Source organism: Melospiza georgiana, chromosome 4 (assembly GCF_028018845.1).
Source record: "Melospiza georgiana isolate bMelGeo1 chromosome 4, bMelGeo1.pri, whole genome shotgun sequence".
NCBI lineage: Eukaryota > Metazoa > Chordata > Aves > Passeriformes > Passerellidae > Melospiza > Melospiza georgiana.
The window spans coordinates 68,410,620-68,434,510 of NC_080433.1; the positions used below are offsets into that span (position 1 = coordinate 68,410,620).

At 40.5% G+C, this 23,891-nt stretch overlaps 1 protein-coding gene across 2 annotated transcripts in view; it reads left to right on the forward strand.

Moving 5' to 3' along the window:
- Positions 1 to 23,891, forward strand: part of RELN (reelin) — a 283,413-nt gene that overhangs the window by 237,806 nt on the left and 21,716 nt on the right. For both annotated transcript variants that reach the window (XM_058023699.1, XM_058023698.1), the window contains exons 41-52: positions 1,376 to 1,605; positions 4,376 to 4,596; positions 5,653 to 5,800; positions 9,117 to 9,375; positions 10,596 to 10,845; positions 13,097 to 13,265; positions 15,829 to 15,969; positions 17,701 to 17,878; positions 19,545 to 19,738; positions 20,835 to 21,091; positions 22,511 to 22,665; positions 23,468 to 23,682. In XM_058023699.1, the coding sequence (XP_057879682.1) occupies positions 1,376 to 1,605; positions 4,376 to 4,596; positions 5,653 to 5,800; positions 9,117 to 9,375; positions 10,596 to 10,845; positions 13,097 to 13,265; positions 15,829 to 15,969; positions 17,701 to 17,878; positions 19,545 to 19,738; positions 20,835 to 21,091; positions 22,511 to 22,665; positions 23,468 to 23,682 (2,417 nt within the window). The remainder of the gene's footprint in view (positions 1 to 1,375; positions 1,606 to 4,375; positions 4,597 to 5,652; positions 5,801 to 9,116; positions 9,376 to 10,595; positions 10,846 to 13,096; positions 13,266 to 15,828; positions 15,970 to 17,700; positions 17,879 to 19,544; positions 19,739 to 20,834; positions 21,092 to 22,510; positions 22,666 to 23,467; positions 23,683 to 23,891) is intronic.

The window sequence follows — 23,891 nt, forward strand, 5'->3', positions numbered from 1 at the left end:
ACTAATTCATAAATTATTGAAGGCAAACCATTTCCTCTCTTAAAATATAGATTAGAGCCTGTAGAACAAAAATGTTTGAGGTGACTTTAAGATATTCATAAGCCTTGATAGCATTAACTCATAAAATCTACATGTTTACTTCCATATGTGGTAAGAACATCATTTTCAGCTCACGTTTTTGAGAACATTAGTGTAAATGAAGGGGTTATGCATAATGCAGTGGTTTCTCTCTGTGTCTCAAGAGTCAAAACCTATATTGGGTCAAGCATCTCTCTAAGCTTCCAGATGAGTAGACAACGCTTCTAGTCAAATGTAGGTTGATGGGACTCATGTGCACTGAAGAGTGATGAAGGAAATTTGATGTAGGATACACTTTCAACATTCATGCACAGTTCTAAGCATTACTGTGTTCTAGAAACAAATAGATTTTCTTAACAGAATAGAATGCTACAAAGACACTTTTTTTTTGCTAAAAAGATATATAAAAATATTAAAATGTTACATAGTTTTAATGCAGGCTTTGTAATCAGTACATCTTATTTTATATGACAGTCATTCTGTAAAGAACTAATTTGTCTTCTTTTACAAAAGCAATCTGAAATGATAAGAAGATCTAAATATCAGTGTAACAGGAAAACTAACTTGCACTGTCTCAGATTCTGTATTAAACAGTCTGTATTTTTTCAGTAGTAGAACTGGTTTTTGTGTTTTGCCTTTTCTACTGTTCTTTTATATGAGGAATCTTGTGAGCACACCCTGAGAGGTCTGACACTGCCAAACTAAGACATTGCATCTAAATGCAGTCCAGCTATGATGCTCTAGGGCTTTGTCATTATACATGAACAAATAGGTAGTGACCATGAAAGCTGAATATATTGAGGTGATAAGCTTTGTTTTTTTTTTTTTTTATATATGTAACATTAAAGAGGATCATAGTGTAGCTCAGCAATTAACAGCTCAACATTAACAAAAAGTTAATGCTTCACTTTTTGTTTTAATATTTCTTCATTTAATAATGCACATTTTCTTGATGCTGGGATTACTTCAGCACCTGCCAGAGGACTGCAAGAACTGGTGCATTTACTCCAGCAATGTTAGCAGCTATCCTTTCTAACTTTGGTTTTCTCTAGGTAGAAATTATTGGGGAATTCTTATCACATTCATTTTATAATAACCCATGGTGTGATATACTAGTGGACAGGACAGTAATGTGCAAGAGTTCTTGTTCATGTGCATGTCCTGAGTGCATCATCTCTGTTGTGAAGTGGGTTCCCAAATCACCCTTTTCCTGAACTAAACAAACACCATACCCAGTGGGGGAGGCTGAAGAATGACTGGGAGTCCCACTGTGTCACCTTCTGTGTTTGGCCCCCAGATCAATGTTGGCTGCACCACTGACAGCTCCTCTGCTGACCCGGTGAAGCTGGAGTTCTCACGGGACCTGGGGGCCACCTGGCACCTGCTGCTGCCCCTGTGCTACAGCAGCAGCAGCCACCTCAGCTCCCTCTGCTCCACCGAGCATCACCCCAGCAGCACTTACTACGCAGGCACCACCCAGGGCTGGAGGAGGGAGGTCATTCACTTTGGAAAGCTGCACCTCTGTGGGTAAGTGTCCAGCTCCTGCTCCTGCCCAGCTGCTCGCTGCTTTGCTTTTATTTGTTTTTCACCCAGCACAAGGGTGGTGCATAAGAACTGCAGCACTAGAGCAGAACAAATGACCAGTTTTTCTCAGCTTTTTGCCCTGAATGTTAGCTAGTGTTCAGGTGATTCCCCAAATCATCTTGTGCCTAATGCTGATGTAGAATAGTCACAGGCAACTTCCTATTATCTATATATTTAATTAGTGATAATTTAATAGAAGGGAGTTGCTTGTTGAAATAAACACAAAACTGACTGTTCTTAGCATGCTCTGAGTGTTCTTTGCAGAACTGCATCAGCCATTTCAATTCACTGATGATATTCTTGCATTAAATTTGAGCTTCATAAGAAAAATGCAGTAAAATAGGAGCTAGTATAAGCTTGATTCCACTTCAGTATAAAGAAATGGTCTGATCTAAATAATGTCTCAGTCAATCAGGCTGGATGATAACACAGCATAGAAAAACACTATGTGCTAGCAGGCACAGTAGTATGTAACTTTTCAAAGTAAAAACACTACTGTTTACTTTTTCAGGAATAACTGTCATCCAGCATCAACTCACTTTATGTAAAAGCTCACACCATTAATGATTAAACTGTAGCATATATGAATGAAAATGAGCTATGCAACTATGAGACTTCATGAGTCTGTGCACCTATGAGACTGAGTATTTATGAAACTACTGCAGTCAATAGGTCCTCCACTAAATAAATGACCCCATATGTGCTCTGAAAGTATGAAAAGACCTATATAAGGAATAAGAATCACATTTTGAAAGACTGATTGTTTAATAATTTAAGGAAATGTTTAAATTTTAAACCTGAGTTTTCTGGTTTATGACAGTTAACATTTCAAGCATGCAATAGGTAACCATCTCTTTCAGCAGCTCACTTGTACTTCCTGGTTTTGTGCAAAAGAATTATTTTGCCCTTTAGCCAACCATCAATGCATCCCTCCAAATAAAAATTTTGACTGTGCAGACTCCTAACTCATTTAAACCTTCCAGGATTTTGATTTAGTCCCCTGTTCCTGAGTACTTCTATCCTGTTTTCCTACCTTCCTTCCTTCCCCAACACACCAGGCCAGGAGTCCATGGCTGACAGCCAGCCAAGCCCAGCAGTGCAGAGTAATTTACATTCTGTGCATTAAATCACTGGGCCAGAGGGCTGAAGGGGGATTTCTCCACCAGAATCTACTGGAATAACAAGAAAAAAATCCAAACCTTTCTCATTGTGTAATTCTAAAAAAATCCCCCAGCCTTTCCGTCCCCCAAGTGCCGAGTGGTTGTATTTTAACTGAGGATGAAGACATTTTAAGTTATTTCCACTACATAGGTAATTTTAGAAATGAATATATGTTCTCAGCAGACAGCTGTCAGTAATAATTAGTATTTCCAGTTATGTCCTGAAGGAAAGGTCCAGGGCCTGTTGAGCCAGAGAAGAAACCCCAAATAAGCAGTGGTTCACTCTCTGCTCCAGACACAAGTCATGGTTCGCCCTTGCCAGGAGGGCCCCTGAGAGGAGGAGCTGGCTTGTCTCAGGAAAAAAATCCAGCTCGTGGGGCAGAGGTTTACTCTCAAGAGGAGCTTACAGCACCTCCAGCCTCACACTTGTGTCCCTCCCCTTAGGGCACACTAAAGTCAATGATTTTGACTTCCAGCAGAATTCTGGTTCTTGGGCATCTTTCTTGTGACACTTAGTAATGTCCCCACCCATCAATTATTGGTTGTTACCTAAATCCCTTCACAAAAATTTCTTTTTAGCAAATCAAGGAAAATAATTCGTCAGCTACAATTACCTATGGAATTGATTTGCCTGCTGAATTTAGATGTCTTTAACAAGACACATTAAACACGCAAGGCAATTAAGTGCTTCTCCCTTCTCAATCTTCTGGTTTCCTTCCTCCCTTAAAACGTTTTCTCAACTGGGAATAAAATTAGTCTCTCAAGTATTTTCCTCATCTCAATTTGTTTTCCCTCCTTCCCCAGTTGGTTCCTTTTTATATGCAGCATTGATGCAAGTAGCACTTAGGAGATGAATTAAAAATGACAGGACAGCACCCATAGGAGAACATAGTTTAAATTAACAGCTTGCAATATCAGCCTGGTTTAAGATTAAGCTGCCCGAAAGCAAGCTGAATACCTGGTGACATGACAGATCATGTTTTCTTTCTGGATAATTGAGGGTGAGACCCTCCCACTCCACCCCTACAGGTGGTCTCCCTGGGGGCACAGTGGAAGGATGAATTAGAATCTCACTCTCCAGGAGAGGGTGAAAGTGGCTGGGTCTGACCCACACACTGTACACCAAAGCAGAAGGGAATCCACCAGACCACGGCCATTCATCTTCCCCATGAATGATGGAGTTAAAAGTAGCTGGATTTTAAATTTTGAAAATCATGCCTGCCATTCAGTTTTGAGATTACAGCTAATGAATAGTGTTATTTTTATTCCTGTCAGTACTTGGGTTGAACGTCAACATAAAGATGCATGAGGTACTGAAGGAATTAGATCTAGCAGTCAGTTTCTAGAATTAACCTATTTATCAAGCCAGTTCTGACAGAAAGAATATTATATATGTGAATAGAATGTTATATATACATATAGAAATATATATTTTTATATATATAAATATATGTGTGAATATATATGTGAATGCATATGTGAATGTACGTATGAAATACCAAAAAAAAGATGGAACTATAATTTAAAATAAGTACACTTTATGCCATTTTCAGGCTGGCGAGGTTCAGGTGGTACCAAGGGTTTTACCCTGCTGGGTCCCAGCCTGTGACCTGGGCCATTGACAACGTGTACATTGGTCCCCAGTGTGAGGAGATGTGCAACGGGCACGGCAGCTGCGTCAACGGCACCCGGTGCATCTGCGACCCCGGCTACTCGGGGCCCACCTGCAAAATCAGCACCAGGAACGCCGACTTCCTCAAGGATGACTTTGAAGGTATCTCTCTTGGGAGGGGGCATCTGAATGCTACCTGTCCATCTCAGTGCAACCCAGGGTTCAAGGGGTTAAACAGCAAAGCCTTGCTCCCCCCTGCGTGCTTCTGGTTAGAATTTGTGCCATGGGGGTGTTCCCGTGAACCAGGTAGTTCAGATGCCATTTGCAAGTGTGGTTTGTGAATGCCTGACGATGTAATTTGGATTACAAAATCTTCATTCTCTCTCTCCTTTACAGGAAAGAGATACTCTAAATTCTCTACTAAGTAATGTTGTCAATTTTGGATTACAAAATCTTCATTGAAACAGAACTTCCTGAAACTCTACATGTAGAAAATAATCTTGGAAATAAATAATGTTTTGATGGTAGTTTTGATGGTAGCACAGACAGAGCATTTGCAAGTGAGGCAGACAGCAGAGGGCTTTAAGTTCGTGTCATTTCTCACTACAAGGGAAATCTGACCCCCTCTACTACAGCAATCATGGTTTCAGAGCAGACCAAGTGTCTCAGGAATGGGAGCCAGTGCTCAGCAGCCACAGCAGACCCCAAGAGAGGGAAGGCAGAGGGGAGCTCCAAGCCTCACGCATGCCTGGGTGCACACAGCATCCCTGCACACAACTCTGAAACCCCTCTGGGCTTCCCCCACTAGCAAGCACGGCAAGAGGAGCATGTTTTCATAAAGCAGCACCTGTGAACCAAACTCATCCCTTCACAGCTGTTCATTTTCAATTTTTCCAGCCCTTGCTTGCATGCTACCACTTCGAACCCAAAGTTTCTTTATAGACCCAAGTACGTTGTTGTTACCTTAAGATAAATGATGAAAGGTGGAAAACCTTGTGAATAACTGGAAACAAAGGTCCCAGATCTCACAGTTCTGGGTTTATTTTGTTTATTTTGCTTTGGTTTGTGTCAGCTTTCTAGAATACATGGCATTGGAAACACTGAATATTTCTCAGTCAGCGTGGGATTTTTAATTTATGTCTCTTCCTCTGGAAGTAGCACTCTTGCAGCAGGAGCACTTCAGAGTAAATCATAAATATGTATTCACTGTGTATTCAGGTCAGCTGGAGTCGGATAGATTCCTCCTTGTGAGTGGTGGAAAGCCATCAAGGAAATGTGGTATCATGTCTGGAGGAAACAACCTTTTCTTTAACGAGGAAGGTTTACGTATGCTGATGACTCGAGACCTAGATTTGTCACAAGCCAGGTAACACCTTTCAAAAGTTCTTTCAGGATTTCATTGAGGAAATGCTATACTGAAGAATGATGCATATGTGATATTTCTCTAGCAAAAGCAAGATGACCTATTCTGTGGTCCTCACACTAGCAAATGTTCCATTTTCACCACTGCCACCATGATAAATTCAATTGAAATTGAACTTTAATTGAATTAACCATTTAAATGTTGCTCTTTTTTTTCCCTTAAATAAGAAGTCTGGAAACTGATGCAACACTTTCAGTAGTTCATGCAAGCTTCTGTTTCCTAAATCCATAACATGAGAAATGCTCTGCTTTTCTTACAGTCTGGTGTATTATGAGCCATTGCTGAAACAGGAGTATCTGCTGAAAGTATAATTCTTACATTTGTCATCTCATAATTCTTTCATTTCTGAAGTTTGTTTTTTTTCTTATTGTGCACATTTGTTTCCAATAATTCACTGAGAAATTCCCATCAAGCTGTCACCAGCTATTGGAAACCAAGTATTTTAGTGCATTTACAGTTTATGGTGTATCTTTACAGCCTACAAGGAGACATGTGATGAGTGAGACATGCTAAGCAAGCCACATTAAAAAAAAATTACACTAATATGAATTAAACACCATCCCAATTGTGAGCATGCTAACAAATAGGCATTGTTTTCTATTTGTTCTGTATTTTAGCTGATATTCTTGTATTATTACTTTGGGGAGACTGCATTTTCTCCAAGACTTTTTTTCATTGATCTCTTATAAACACCCTACTCCTTTCTTATGTTCTATGGGAAACATTTTAACAGGCATTTTATCTACTTTTTACCTGTCAGCATTGCTATTGAAGATTTAAATAATGGTTTCATTGTAAAGACTGGTGGTCAGTAGAAAGGCCTAATATCTAACCATTGTAGTTTTTAGATCAGCACTTAGCTACACCTCATTGATGTGTAATATTAAGGACCCTTGTAATTTGTAAGATTCCTCACAGCAAACTTTTTTCAGAGTTTGATAAAAACAAACCCCAGTACTCAGCACTGATTCCTAGATGACTCTGAAGTTAGAGATTGTTTAACAAAAGATACTAAAAGTCTTGTAAGTCACTTCATAATTTAACTAAATTATGTTTTCCTTATTGCTCATGTTCAAAGAACCTTAATTTATTTATCTCTTTTCCATGATGGTCTGTAGCTGGATTTGCAAATATTGACCTCAAGGTGTTATATGGAGATAAATTACTTCTGTCTTAGGAAAACATAGCTGAACACTCAATTTCTTGTATTTATGGTTATGAAAAATAACAGTTATCAAGCAATAACTGTATGTTCTCTTCTGAACAGCAAGGCACACTGCAGTGGCATTTCTGGGAGCTGCTCCTTTGCCACCTAAAGTAATTACAGTGGGATTTTCCACATTTGCAGACACTTTGTCCACACCTGCAAAGCACAACAGGTCTTGCTGTGACACAGGTGTGCCAAGTTCTGCACAGGACTTGGGGAGAGGTTTCAATTTATGCCAGGAGTGATGAGAACAACTATTTTTTTAAGGGTGCTAGACTCAGATGTCACATTAAAACTTCCCTTTTCTTTATGAGGAGATCCCCTGAAAAGCACAGGCAAGCAGCTGTGTCTGTCAGTGCTGCAAGCAACACTCAGCACCTGGGCATTGAAATCAAGTGGACTCTGCAATCCACTGCCATCACATCTGTGCCTTAAAGAATTTAACACAGGGACAGTGTAGCACCATCATGGTGATAGTGGTAGCTGAAACTGAACCACATCAGTAAGAAGAGAATATTTTAGGTATCACAGCTGATGAAATCCCTTTAAATTCTGAATTACTAGAAGAAAATCCACACATTTGAGTGTTAGTAGATTTGCAAAAAAATCATTTTGCTTTTCCATATATGCAGAGACTTTGCAAAATATCTTTGGGATAAAAAGAGAGATATTTAAAATTATTTTTTAATCTGTTAGACATTTTTACTTATATTTGGGTGGGTTATTACTACATTAGTAAAATCTGAGATGTAAGAACAGCAATGCAAAGAAATCAGATGCCACAGAGACAAGGTCACCTGGGTTTATTTCCTTTGAATTATGTGGCCAATGTTGGAGTAAATCTGAGAAGGCAGAAAGACTTGCCAGCAGTGAAGCAAATCCATTACATTTGATATGTTGATCCATGAGGGTACCCAGTGCTCCTTTACAGCACAAGCAATATGTTATGTCTGGGACATGGAGGTGGATATAATCTACAGCAAAAGCAGCTCTATCTAGTAGCAAGAGAAACTGTGAGTCGCAGTGAGGACTAGAATTAATTGACTTGTAAGTCTGGCATTTTATTGGAGCTTTGTCTGCCCAGCATCTCTGCAGCCTCCACTCCCAGCAGATCTACCTGCAGAACAAACCAGAACGAGATTTTTTGATATAAAACTTCTTTTGCGCCATTTTATTTAACCGTGAGCCAGGCAGCACTAAGGCAATAATAATTAGTACAGATAAAACACTCCAAAGCCGTGCAAAAGCTGTGCAAACATGAATTAACACTTGTGATATCCCTGCAAGTCCAGTAAGTAAATATCATTACAGCATGGCTCCCCCCACTCCAAGAGCACAGTGGAGCTATTTGTGAGCCTCGGCTGACGGGAGGGATTTCGCAGTTTGATACAAGTCCATTGTGCAGCTTTGGAGAAGCCAATTAACTGGGGGATGAAAGCACTGCTGTCCCTGGGTGGCTGGGGCTGGCTTCAGGGAAGCCAGCACATTTAAACGCTGTAATTTAGACAAATTTCCCAGGCTGACAAAATGGACAAAATGATCCCTGAAAGTGAAATGTGCTTTGTTCTCCCGTCCAGATTTTCTCTGGTTTATGCCAATGGAAAACTGGGATGCTTATTTTGAATTTAAGCATTTCAGCAAATTCGTAGCAAATTATGATCTACTTAGAGCACAGTTGCTTTTCTGCCACTAAAATCTGTACTCATGGGATACAGGGATAAAAATTTCACCCAGGATTATGTTTCTGATACTTGCAACACCATCTGCTGTGCAGACAAAAGCTGAAAACATAAATGACCAGCTTTGTTCAGCCTCTTATGCCTGGCAAACTACCACACAGGCAAAATGAATTTTTGTCATACCACCTGTCTGTCTAGTTATATTCTAGAAGCTTTGGAAAGGAAATCATAAGATCTCCTAAAGATGGCTCTTAAATAGAGCTAGAAAACACAGGGCTAGTCAGTAGACAAACTCCAAGGCTTTCTGGTTCCCTGTGTAGGATGTTGTCTGAAAATTGATCTTTCTGGTAAGTGGCAAGATTTTTCCTGTTAGATTTGTGCAGTTCTTCATGAGACTGGGATGTGGCAAGGGGGTGCCTGACCCCAGGAGCCAGCCTGTGCTGCTGCAGTACTCACTCAACGGGGGCCTCACGTGGAGCCTTCTGCAGGAGTTCCTCTTCAGCAACTCCAGCAACGTGGGACGCTACATTGCCCTGGAGGTTCCCCTGAAGGCTCGCTCCAGCTCCACCCGGCTGCGCTGGTGGCAGCCCTCCGAGAATGGGCATTTCTACAGCCCCTGGGTCATCGACCAGGTGAGCAATCCCTGTGGGTGTCCCTTCTTTTAACACGGTCTTAGACTGGATTCAGTCCGAATGTTTCCCTTTTTCTGGCATGTGTCGTTTCGCTGGAGCAAGCAAAAATGCTTAGTAGAAAGATATTTAGAGCACAATTGCTGTTTGATGAACTCATGATTTTAATGCACCGTTTTCATGGAGCGCTGATTGCCCCATGAATTTCCTAGAATTTTAATTCTAGGAAAGTATTTTACATGTGTGTAGGGCCTCAGGTTCACATTGCAGGAGGCCTTACAACACAGAACGCAAGTCTGATTTCAGACTTCAAAAACCTTCATTTAAAATGTATCCAAATATGTAATTGGCTTGGTATTATGTAATAGAAAAAGCCTATAGAAAACTATCAATCTTGTGAATATCAATATCAATTTTATGAAAATAAAGTTTAATATTTGGGATTTTCTGCTATAAAGATTAATATATTACTTTGTATGATTTGGTATAAATCCCAAATGATTTATCTCTAAAATTATTATGCTCTAAGTAGTGCCATTGGGTTGTCCAAGTACAATTTGCTTTAATATTTATTACTTTTTTTTAAGAAGTAAGTTCAGATTGTTAGGAAAAACCTAACCAGCCATTTTAATGTTGTGGTTACAACATTTTACTTCCCATCCCTATGTTTAGAAGTTAAAAGCACTCATTTTTTTGATATCTTCATTGAATGTAGTTATATTTGTTAAGAACAATCAGAAACTGAATTCAGAATAACAAATGAAAAATAATTCTACCTTGCTTGCTGTTGAAGAGTAAAACAATGATGTTTTATAGTCAGTGACAAAATAGAGGCTATTTCCCCACTTCTATCAGCAGACACAATCTGATAGCACTGCACCAGATAACAGAAGAGCAGAACAGTCACTGGGAAAGTGCAATCATTTTGTTTCTACTAACACTTTTTTTGTGAGCAGTTTTACTTCACTGAGATTGGAGCTCACCTCCCTGAATTTTACATTTGTACAGCTAAGCCAGTCTCTTTCCTTTACAGGAAGGAGATACTCTCCTTTCTCAAGGCCTAAATTCTCTACTCAGTGATGCTGTCAATTTTGGACGAGCCGAATAAATACGCATAGTCTGGTACATCTCTTCCTCCCTCAGGTTGCTACGTCACTTGCATGCTTGTGAAGACTCCTAGACATTCCTCCTTCTCAAGAAAAGTTTCTTTCCTAATGTTTCAGGTTCTTATAGGAGGGAACATCTCTGGCAACACAGTACTGGAAGATGATTTCACCACCCTGGACAGCAGGAAGTGGCTGCTGCACCCCGGCGGGACGAAGATGCCGGTGTGCGGCTCGGCGGGCGACGCGCTGGTGTTCATCGAGAAGGCCAGCACCCGCTACGTCGTCACCACCGACATCGTGGTCAATGAAGACTCTTTCTTGCAAATAGATTTTGCAGCTTCCTGCTCTGTCACAGATTCCTGTTATGGTAATGGCTTCGTAGTAATCCCTGCCATTCCTCTTCCTCCACCGCAGGGAAAGTTCACTTGTTTTCTGGTTGCATTATTCATCGTAACAAGAAGTGAGAAACAAAAGAAAGCTGCGTGTTTCTGTTAGAAATGGTAACATCAGCTTTTTAGTTCCAGGCATCTGAAGCCTAAGATAAACTGAAGTAAATCATTCCCTGTGAGCATCTAAGTTGCAGTTCAATCAATCTCAGAAAAAGACTAACAGCTGCCTTACTCAAAGAATCCATTTAGGAGATAATGTCCACTGCTTGGGGTGGTGCTGTAATAATAAGCAGCTGGGTGTTCCAGCATATGTTTCTTGCTTTGTGATTTTGCATTTTCAGTGTAGTCTCAGTTCTGATCTCACTTGTACCCATATATCTAAGAAATCATTTTTACCAACCTATGTCTGACACTTGCTAAAGCAGCATCAACTGCAAAAATTTATATTGTCCATATGAAATATGTATAGACCTATATATTTCCATGTACAAATGTGTGCATACATACCATGCACATGTGTATACATCTGTTTATGTATACATAATGATGCAATTTTTAATTACCGAGCTTCCTCTTTTCATATGGTGTCTCTTGAGTGCACACAGCTTTTATATGTGTATATACACATATATACATATATATATAAATGAATAAAAACATGTTCTGTACTCATCACATCAAATACATATCACATGGAAATTAAAAATTATGTGAATTTTAAGGCACATGAGAAATAGGTTTTTCTTAAAAACAAGCTTTTTTAATGCTTGTTTTACACATCCTCTTAGAGTAGGGTTTCAAGGTATAGATGTTTTTAATGAGGACAACAATACAATACAGTGCATCATGTGATATGTGTTAGTAAATAGTTGCTGAATTTTCCTCTACAATTCTGTATAAAAATGGAAAAAGATTTTAAATGAAGACCCAGATTTAGCTTCTCTGATTTTGCTAATCTGAAGCTACTTACATGCTTCAAAATTTTTCTTACTTTTGTTATTAAGAATACTGCAGTATCCTGAGATCATCTCAGCTAAGTTTAGATGCATTTTGGTGACTGAGCTATATACTGGCAAAGAAACAGATCCTTATTTTGTTGGGGGGGCTTTGTTTGTTTTTTTGTCTACAACCCTTATCTTAACTTCATATTAAATTAGGCAGGACACTACCTAATCATGCTTCCAGTCATGATGAGAAAAGCATTTCTTTTGGTGAGGGAAATTTAACAGTAAAAACTCACTTACCCTTGTTTGTATCTACTTGTCCTTGCATTTCTATAGCACTGTCCTTTGTGCTGAAACATCAAGTAGGACTGATTGGGTGATTAAGGGTCATTCCCTGTGCATGAGGGTAGAAGAAATGAGTCTGTTAGTAATCAAAAGATCACAGATTTATCACACCTATCACTGCAGCCACGCTCCATGTTTTATGCAGCCAGCTCAGCCAGAGTACCTGGCAGCTGGAACATTTACTTCAAGTACCAGCTCTGCACCTATTATTATTTACATTTTCATGGCTGCATGAAAGTTTGACTTGAAGTATTTAGTGAGCTTGACTAACCTTTAATTTTTGTAATAAAAGTTTATAAGCCATAAACATCAAAACAATGAAATTGCTGATTTTCACTGAGAAATGAATACATTAGTTTAATGTGGCTAGACTGTGTTTGAATGGAAACAAGCTCACTGACTAACAAACTCAAATTAAAATTGTGCTGAATAATTAAATGAGCTGGTCTGCAGGAAGGGTGGAAGGCTGACTAAGCCATCTTGTGACAGAGACAAAAGTTTGAATTGGAGTGTTGCTCTGCTTTACACAGCAATCACATCCAGCTGAACCTCACTCTTCAAGCCCAAAAAACAAAGTTTGGTGGTCATGGTGCTGCCACACCATTTTTTTGCATGCTGCAGCTAAAGACATTGTCTTGACTTAATCCTGGCAACTTAATATTGGCTCTCTCTTTTCATCTGTGGTGCCTTGAGTTAGGTGGCAGATGTGGAGATGTGCTGCAGACCCCACCTGAGCTATACCTGCTCAGCAACATGTAACACACCCTCCTGCACTGCCATCAAGGGAGGTAGCTTTGTGCTTCTGACACAAGGGTTTGAAAAGTTCTGGGTGGTTATTTTGTCAGTTCAGACTTGTGGTACTGTCTGGGGCTTGCACATTATTATAGGCCTATGGATATAAGTCTCTAAATTAAATAACTAACGACCTCTCCACCCTTAGCTATTGAACTGGAATATTCAGTGGACCTTGGGCTGACCTGGCACCCAATTTTGAAAGACTGTCTTCCCACTAATGTGGAATGCAACAAGTACCATCTCCAGAGGATTCTCATTTCAGACACTTTCAACAAGTGGACCCGGGTTACTTTGCCTCTGCCTCCCTATACCAGGTAACTCCCTCTGGATTTCTGCAGAATAAATCTAAAAGCATAACTAGGTATTTATAATGTCATAATGCACTATGGAGTTCAAGTAATTGTAACATGTCCTTTTTGTTTGTTCCATGTAAATAGCAACAAATCAGTATAAGTAAGAGAAGCTCTGTCCTATAGGAATTGCAAACACAGGTGGCAAGGGCAGCAGGCTCTCAGTGACTCCACAGCTTTGCTCCTCCTGCTGAGCCTTGTCTCCTCACATAGACTTAGGCTGAGCTAACTGCTGGCTCAGAAGTATCAAAGCACAGGTAGAGCCTTGAGATTGTTGTCATGAAAGATGCCATCAAAGGCACATACAGGTTTGGAAACAGAGACCTTTATATTTTAGCAATTGTACTGAAAATGCCTATACAGTTGCCACATGTTTTGACATTAGTAATGAAAAAGTCTGTGTTCTGTTACTAATCATTTGGGGCATCTAGACTCTTCCCTATCTTCTGTACAGTTACATCAAGTAATAGCATTTTTTAGGACTCCTTCCCAGCATTAATTTTCTGTGCTTCCTCTTTTGTGTGGCTTTGCTAAATATCATCTGTAAAAAATCCATTACCCTGTCAGTTCTTGTATAAAGACTGTAAATTTGTGTTCAGAGTAGCCTTTCTGGGGTTGAATGGGAAAAATCAGGGCTAGGATTGATGTTCCAAACCAATTGAATTTGGACCTGAAAGAAAGCTACCACCTGAGATAAACTCAAGTTTATAAATAACTGTGATTTTAAGACTGAAGGGTTTCTTGAGCAGTATGTGTCACAAGAAGTCTGATGCCCTACTGAGGCAAAAATTGTATTTCTGTCCAATCCCATAATTGTATTTTTTGGCTCAAGTAATACAATTTCCCAAAGTTATTAAGACAGGCATTCCGTGAGAGAGGTTATTACAACCTTATCTCACAAGCAAGAGAGGCGTTGAGCTTTAAGATAAGAACAGTGTAGCTAATAGGCCTTTTAGTCTAGATGCAATATAATTTTTATGCTGCTTTATTATTTCAAGCTCTGTAATAGCAGGTGTGTGCCTCCAGTTGTTTATGCCTGTATGTTTTAGGCACATGCAGGCTGTGTAGTCAGTAGCTTGGCCTGGTGCTCACCACCCATGTCTGTGCAGCCTCCTAGGGCTCCTGTACTCCAGAGTCCTACCTCACCTCTGGCCTCTAAATGCAACGGACACTCACTTTTAACTTGGACCTGATTTTAAAATGCAAATGCAAATACAAAGTCTTCCCACAGGAGCATCAGCTCCGTGAATTGTTAGTGATGTGCCCAGCCAAAGCATGCAGTGTAAGACAGAGGTGCTTGTCTTTATTCTGAAAGGACTTACTCACAATTTTTATGCTTATTTTTAAAATGCTGCTTGGTGAACAGCTGAGCTGAGCTCGGAGCAGTAGGTTTCTCTTTGGATAAACAAGTTATTTATTCAGCTCATGCAACATTTTCATAAAGAAATAATTCATGGGAGAATAATGACCTTATCATATGACATCTTTTTTTACACTGAATAGTTTTGGGGGGGGGGGGGTTGGGTGGGGTTTTTTTTTTTGGTGGGCTTTTTTGGTTTTTTATATGTGTGTTTATAATAATTTTGATTTCTCTTTGAGATTCAAAAGAAAACAGACTACAAAAAGTTCAATGCTGCCATCTAGTGCTGTACCACAAAACAGGGATTAGCTTGAATTCATAGTTCCAGAAATTCATCTACTCATGGCCCTTGACTCAGTCTACAGCCGCATGAGCTGAATAACTATTTGGTGTCCCTGGCTGTTTTGGAAAGATTTTCATCATCTATCTTGGGAGCTGAGACACTTAATTCACATATAGGGAGTTAAGCCCATTTTAATCAACAAAATGAATATAACTTACTGAGTAGAGCCAGGATCACGCTGCAGATAATTTCTTGATATTTTCAGCCAAGCCCTGGGTGGAGAGGAGGGAAGAAACTGCAGAGCCAGGGTCATGTTGCAAGCACTGCATGGGCCCTCTCACCTGTCCCCAAACCCACTCCCTAGAACTGCTCTTAACCTAAGTGTGGTTGGGAGAATTCACTGAGAAAAAGCCAGTGACAAAGTAAAGGCAACAAAAGTAAATTTGTTGCCTTGGACTTCTTGACTGGCTCAGGATGAAACTTGGAGGCTTTGGATTATTCTGGCTTGATCCAGCTCCTAGCTGTCCCTCAGGTTTGGATCTGTGCTGGGACATGGTTATGACAGGCCTGAGCTTCCAACTGGGAGCACCACCTTCTTCCTACCTCCCCTCCACTGCACCTTTGGCCTGCTTGCTTTGCTTTCACCAGTGATCCATTTCCTGCCTCCCGCACTCTCAGCTGATACCAGGCACCCATGCTTTGTTCTGTTCTCAATATCTGGGCACCCTTTTCTTGGAGGGATGTTGTCATTGTCAGAAACCAGCCCTGGGTATCCAACAAATCTCCCAAGAGCAGGCTAACCTCAAGACTAACATTTCCTTTCAATCAAAATAAAGATTACCTCAGCTAGAAAATACAGGATTCTGTTTTTCTTTCCCTCCAAGGTCTCAAGCTACTCGTTTCCGCTGGCACCAGCCTGCTCCTTTCGACAAGCAGCAAACGTGGGCGATCGATAATGTCTACATCGGGGACGGCTGCATAGACATGTGCAGTGGCCATGGGAAATGCACACAAGACAACTGTGTGTGAGTGCCATCTCTTCCCTGTCCTGCCCGGGGCTGCAGCATTTCACTTCTCTCTCTGTCATTCTGATGAATTTTCAGGAAAAACTGTGATATAATTTTACAAAGGAAGCTGGATTTTGCTCTTAAAACCGAGCAGGGCACTGTGTCCACATGGGAATGGAAGTAACAAGCAGAAGGGGAACTGCAGGGGTTGGCCCTGCCAGACCTCTGACTGTCCATGCTCCATGGCCAAAGCAGACAGTCCTTTCCTCAGTGGTAGTGCACCACCTCTGCCCTTGCCTCTGCTGCATCAATTCCCCTCCCACCAGGTAGGGAGAGGGTACCCCTTGAATTTGCATAGCCCTCTAGGGACATACAGTCCTGGAGCAAGTGGATAGGAAAAAAACCCTTCCTCCACATAAAAGTCACTTCATGTGAATAGATGCACAATGACCTATCCTCTGCTTAGACTAAGGAAGTCCTTTATCCTCCATCTATTGATTTTCCATATTGGTTTTATGGATGCTACCAAATTTGTCCCTGAGCTTTTTGGAGTGGGTAATTCTATGGAGCTAATTACAACGATAATTAAACCAAAATAATGGTGTCTGTTTTATCACTTACATCAGCGCAAGTTAGAAGGAGAATCACTTCTTCTTCTGTATTGTTAATGTAAACCAATGCTCTCATTTCACATTTAATAAAAAAAGACACAAGCCCAAGCGTACACCATAACATCTCTATTAATACAAATTAGCATTGGTTCTGAGCTTAATTTACTCCATTTGAGATGATTAGATATAACTGCAGAACAATTAAGGATTGACTCCTTATTCCCAAGGGATTTCACACCATGTCCCTGTGCTCTTAACCTGGTGCAGGTTGCAGAGAACTTGGGCTGGAGTTGGGACATATCCACTAAGCAGGATGTAAGGCCAAATTTTGCTTTTTGACTGGTGTTATCTTGATGGTCTGTTGACTCTGCTTCATGGTAGGGTTTGCCAGGAGAGGCAGACTGGCTTGATCCTCAAACTGTTTGCATAACAATCCACACAGAGTCCTGCAAAGCTAGCAAACAAAAACCCCCCAGATTTGCCTGTCTTGGCAACAGAGAAATACCTTCCAGATGGATGTATTGCCTTTTTTCCAGCCACAAATGGCAGCAGAAATGGGAGAATGGTTGTATAATTGCACTGTGACTGTATTTCTTAGAAATATATTTCACTGCAGAATAGACATATTATTGTGTTCTCCTCTATCCTGACAACACTGAGGTACCAAGACACAATATCCCTGGTGAAATCTCATTGTAGCAGAACACAGTTCCAAGCTGTTATCCAGTCTTTGACACATTATAAGAATGTTTTTCAGAGAAAAAAAAAAAAAGGAGAACTATATAAAGATAAGAAAGCATCCATATACTAAAATTTTACAGAGACTTGAACCTTAACATTAGCAGGACATTTTTAGGCTTGGCACATTCTCTTGGTTTATTTATCCAAGCACAATGTATTTCACTGCTTTTACTATGTTTGGGAACGGATCCTGTAATAGAAGCTTGAATTACTCACAATACCAAGCCTTCAAAAAAGTCATTTTTGTTTCACATTAGCTACAAAACGCCAGATGTTTGAAACCCCCACACACCAGTTGTGCACTAGTCAACGATGCCCCTCTGCAGAATGAGATGGTACCTTAATAACACGCAGAGCCTTTGCCAGCTGATCTGTGCATTTGTTTTTCTCTTTGCAGCTGTGATGAACACTGGGGTGGGCTGTACTGCGACGAGCCAGAGACCCCCCTTCCCACACAGCTGAAGGACAACTTCAACCGCTCGCCCTCGGCCCAGAACTGGCTGACCGTGAACGGGGGCAAGCTCAGCACCGTCTGCGGGGCCGTGGCCTCGGGGATGGCTCTGCACTTCAGCGGGGTGCGTGTCCAGCTCGCTCCATCTCACACTATAAGTGGGACTGATCTTAAAAGTTAAATAGCAGAGCATTTAAAAAATAACAGCATAATGTATCAGACACATAAAATATTTTTAAAAATTAAATCCTTTTAATTAATCCTTTGGCTGAAGGTGGAAGTCAAACAGGTCCTACAGACTAGGGTCAGCCAGAAACACTCCAGGAAAGCTGACACCATGCTCCTTGATATGCTGCAGCCAGGAGATTGAGATATAGTGTCTGTGAGTCCTGTATAGGGGCCTTTGAAAGTGGAGCTGGTAGGTTAAAGAACAGTATAAAAATGTAGACTTTTAATTTTCCTCTTAAGACTCTCCTCATAGCACTTTAAACTTGCTGTCATTATATTGCAAAGGTTTCATATTGTTGTCTCCAAGAGTTTCAAACCTCCTTGATGTTTCTCGTAGGCATCTCCTCCAAGCACTGACTCTTTCTTCTTCTCTCAGCAGCCAACTGACTCCAATTCCCCTCAACCAACCAATCCATTATTTTATAACCCTCTTCTTCTTATTAGCTACAGCTGTGGCCTGTTAAAGTCAGGCCTGCTCCTAATCTTTAATATTTAGCCCAGCTGCAACTCTTTAGGGGGTAAGATTACTTTCTATACCGCCTTTACTTATATTCTATCCCCCTACAAAAACTTGCAGACCAGAGTTTGGTGTGGCTTCTAATCAGACTGCAGAGGTACATTAATAACAAGCTATTTGCACTTGTATGACTTGCACATGGTCCATGACAATACAGAGCCACAGAAACACAGAATGGGCTGGGTCGGAAGGGGCCATGGTGGGTAATCTGGTCCAGCCTCCCTGCCCAAGCAGGGTCACCCTAAAGCACGTTGCATCCATGTGTAGCCTCATCTTTCAAATGCCCCACAGGTGGAGTTTTCAGAGTCAGCTCACAGTAAAATTTCCTAGGTTAGCTACATATGTAGGTGTATAACCCTGACTGCTGCCGAACTGTAGTTTGCTAACGTATAACCTCAGGATTATAAAAATGATGATTTAGTATTTTAGAAACACATAAAATTTACGTCTGTAGATCTCTTCTGTCAAATTTATAACTAAGTTCAAACTGACAAAAGTTTTCTAAAATAAACTAATAAAAGCATTACATTTCCACTTCATTACAGTAGGACTAAGTAGACACCAACTAACAGATTAAGGAATGTGAAATATATAAGGTATTGTGGAAAACACACATACTAAAATTGCTTTGCCATTTGATGGTTTGCGTGAGTTGAGTCATTAGCACATGATCAGTAATTCATTAATTCTGCATGGAAAACTTCATGATTTACAATGGAGGCATGGATTACTGCAGCTTTTTTATTAAGAGGAAAGGTGAATAAATTAATGTTGTAAAACTGAAGGTACAAGTAGCAACATATATAGATACATGACAGAAATTTTTAAGATGAAACATGACTGAAATTATGTCTTCAGGGAAAACATATATATACATATTGTTCTGTTGTAGCTTTACCTTTGGAATAATTAATAAAATTCTGTACAACCTTAAAATTTTTGCAGCATGAATCCACATTAATAGTGACTGCATAGTCTAACACTTTCTATGAACATAAGTTTTGCCAGACAACACAAACCAACATATTTTTTCATTGCTTTTAAGGGCTGCAGCCGTATGTTAGTTACAGTGGATTTGAACCTCACCAGTGCAGAATTCATCCAGTTTTATTTCATGTATGGATGTCTGATAACTCCAAATAACCGCAACCAAGGAGTGCTGCTGGAGTATTCTGTGAATGGTGGAATCACCTGGAGTCTCCTAATGGAAATTTTCTATGATCAATTCAGCAAGCCTGGGTTTGTAGATACCTTCTTTCTGCCTGTGTAAATTTCTCTGCTAAAGTCAGGTAGTCTTGAATGTTTCACCAGAACCTTTGGGATCTGTTAGTGCTGCGGTTTGGATGTCAGGTTGGGATGTACAAATTCAGCTTGTACAGTCCTAGAGGTGTTTATTATTGGCCTTGGTGCATGTATTGAAAGCATCAGCATTTATTCAGCTGCTAGGCCAGAAATACAAGAATACCTAGGAGCCTGTAGCAGTCTGGTAGATTTGCAAATGGTTGCAGAAGATAAATTAATAGCTACTGTAGTGGTGTCCATTTTGTTCTTAAAGTTACTAACCTTTGCAATCTATTTCTTTATTGGCAAGATCATAAAATCACTGATTGTTATAAGTTAGTTACAAAATGTTGTGGCTAGAAGAAACTACATTTCTGCATTTATCCATCAAAAGGATGGATACACTCAAGCCCTGCTTTCAGATGTTTGTGAGATTCAAATCACGCATATATGTGATCTGACCATTTTCTCACTGACTAATTTAAAAGATTCACAGAAAACGGGGATGTGACAGACCCATTATTTGTTATTTTATTCAAGCACCCCAAGAATCACTAGCACTTTAATTGGACATGAGATTTCAGTGTACTATTTTCTACTGTTGCAATTGAACAGATAAAATTTTGCTATCGTCTGAATTGCTCCAGGTTGAAAAAAGCAATCTTTATTTCACTTGCACACTCTCCTTCTTAACACTTTCCTTAATAAAGGCCTTATGGCCATACTCTGCTGGTCCAGACCATTGCATTCAGTCCCATAAGGACACCTGAAGCAAGTGAGGTTGTTCAAACCATGCCACAGTTGGGTGTTGACCTTTTCCACCTCTCTCTGAGCCCCTGTCCCAGCGATGACATTTGGAGTGATCAGAAAGTTTTTTGTTTCAGAAATGTCTCCTAGAGGAATCTAGGCTAGACCAATCTTTTTCTTCTTTCCCAAATTCCATGTATTCCAGGAAACATCAGGAATGGACTTGGTCAAGGCATCTAGCACAGAGCATAGCAAAGTGTCCTCCTCCCACAGCTTTCCTACAACTAATCCCCAGCTTTTATTCCAGCTTTGTGAACATCCTCCTTCCCTACGATGCCAAAACCATCGGGACCCGCTTCCGCTGGTGGCAGCCCAAGCACGACGGGCTGGACCAGAACGACTGGGCCATCGACAACGTGCTGATCTCGGGCTCGGCCGACCAGCGCACGGTGATGCTGGACACCTTCAGCAGCGCCCCGCTGCCGCAGCACGAGCGCGCCCCGGCCGACGCGGGGCCCGCCGGCAGCACCGCCTTCGACGTGGCCCTGCAGGACAAAACCACGGGTAAAACTCCCACCTGAGTCCCCGCTAGGGAGCAGGGAGCCAGTGCAGTGATGCGCAGGGCTGGCTGAGCCTCGGACTCTCTGTGTCGCTGTGATGGCGACTGTTGAGCGGATTTCCCGGCTGTGGCTGAAATGAGGCCTAGTAGGGGTAGGGTAGGAGTTTGGGAGGCAGTGGGAAGTTGTTGGATTTCTAAAGTGTTTGTGGCGGAGGCCAGTCATGCTATGCAGAGGATAAGTCTGATGTCCCCAGTTTGGTTGTAAAGTACAGCTTGAGGGGCAGCAGTATTGGCTTCTTCCCGTCCATGTCACCAGCTGATTGGTAGGAAGGATGTGATTCCGACTCCTTCTCAGCCAATGAATAAGACAATTCCGTTGCTGAAGAGGCCCTGTCTTTTGATTTTTGTTTGCAAAAAGCAAAATGAAAAGATGTAACGCAGCTTTTTTACTGTGTGAATGTGTGAATTTATTTAGAAGGCTTCCTTTCTATTTCCTTTATTTTAAAGGGAAAAAAAGTAATTTAAAAGTGACAGGTTATTCTAAGCAAATTTCTTATCATGAGTGTCTGTTCCCTATTTGCTAACTTTTTAAAATTTTCTTTAAGCAATTTAAGTTACATTTTACAACTAAATGTTGTTGTTATAGTGTAAGAGGTCTATTGTCATTACGTTGCAAGAATTCCATATTGCTAGATTTTTGTACCTCCTTGATGTTTCTTGTAGGTATCTCCTCCAAACACTAACTCTTCCTTGTCCTCACATTAGCCAACTGACTCCAGTTCTTCCCTCAGCCAACCAATCCACTTTTATAACACTCTTCTTATTGGCTACAGGTGTGGCCTGTTAAAATCAGGCCTGCTCCTAATCTTTAATAATTAACCCAGCTACAACTCTTTAGGGGGTAAGATTACATTCTATATTACCTTTATTTGCCTATATTCTATTCCCCTACAACTAAATTTTGTAGAAGATGCATTTTTGTATGTTTATAAGGCTTAACAATTACCAGTCTGTTAAGCACTTTGTGCAGACATGTGGGCAACACCCATTAAAAGGCTCTCCCAAAATGTTCAGTGCAATAGAAGTTCATATTTTAAGTAAGTCTCAGATCCTTACTTCTTTAATATTAAAAAAAAATGCTGTAATGCTTGTCTAAGTGAGCAAGCTCATTAGTAAGCTTTCAGCAAGTAAGCTGTAAGCTTACTTACTTACTTACTCAAGTAGAGTGCTTTCAGCAATAAATGTAATAGATGTAATACATATTTACATGGGAACAACGGGGTACCGACATTCTCAGGAGCAATATAAATAATTCTCATGTAGGCTGAAAAATAAAGCTGTGAATCACCTTTTGTGGTTAACACTACTCCCTGTTTAACTTGTATTGTCACTGTATATAACTGACCTTGCCATTTATTTTCAAGTGAATGAACACTGGTTATTCCATGATGATTGCTCAATTGAGAGATTTTGTGATTCTCCTGACGGTGTCATGATCTGTGGGAGCCACGATGGCAGAGAGGTCTATGCAGTCACCCACGACCTGACTCCTACAGAAGGCTGGATTATGCAGTTCAAGGTAAAATCTGTCTGCAGTAAACTTACTCAAAACCACATTTTGTTCCAGGTCTAAGTAGATCTTTCAGGAGGAAGGATGCTGTATAGGTATACACAGAAGCAATTCCCTGCTGGGAAAAATGTTGTTATTAGGCCATCCTTATTTTTCTCACTTACGCTGTGTTGGTCAGCTTTAGTACCACAGGCTTTTCTCAGAGGTGGCACATTCTTCTCTTCCAGCACTGCATTTCTATGGACATCATGTAATAAGGATATTGCACATCTACCAGGTGCCTATTTTGTCACACCTGCTAGTGAGGGAAAAGCAGTTCCACAGTAGTTCACTTTGCTCCTGGGCTGTCATGCACTCATATCAAACCTGCATCCAAACTGGCCTTTGTACACCCATTTACCTCAACTAAGGAAATAACCCAGAAATATATGGAAATTTCAAGAACCCTTTGCACATCCATCTATAAACGTGGTCTCCCTAATCTGTGGCCTTCCCTGAAATATTCAAATCTCATGTTGTGTGGGAGGAGATATTAACTTCATTTGTTTTATGGCACTGGGGTCTAAGGCACGAGTGTCAAAATCTGGAAATTCAGAAATGTGAACTATCTAGAAAAAAACAAAATTCACAATATGGTGTCTGTTCTCAGTCTTGAGAATATCAAAGAGATCTGCAGGTGACTGGTACCATACAGGCACTGCTGCTGCCATCATTTCAAGCAAAATTCTGCAGTCTGTTTTCAGGTTCAAACACATTTTTAAACTCCCCACCACAAGTAATTCTTAATTACTGATGATCTCTTCTTTATTAGGTTTCTGTTGGATGTAAACCCTCAGAAAAACTTGCACAAAATCAGGTCCATGTGCAGTACTCCACTGACTTTGGTGTTAGTTGGAGTTACTTAGTACCTCAGTGCTTACCAGCCGATCCAAAATGTTCTGGGAGTGTCTCACAGCCATCTGTCTTCTTTCCCACAAAAGGATGGAAAAGAGTAACTTACACACTGCCTGAAAGCCTTGTGGGCAAGTAAGTATGAATTTGTTACTCATTTTGTCTTGGATTGAGTACCACCCTGGAAACACAATAGGACATCTGCCTATTCATTTTCTTTCTAGGATATTGCAAATAGCAGCGTTCATGTTCATTACATTAGGGATATCTAAAAAATCCATTTCAATAGGTATTTCCACTACTTGTGGAAGCTCAGAAGATAGTACAGTCATGATTATATTGTG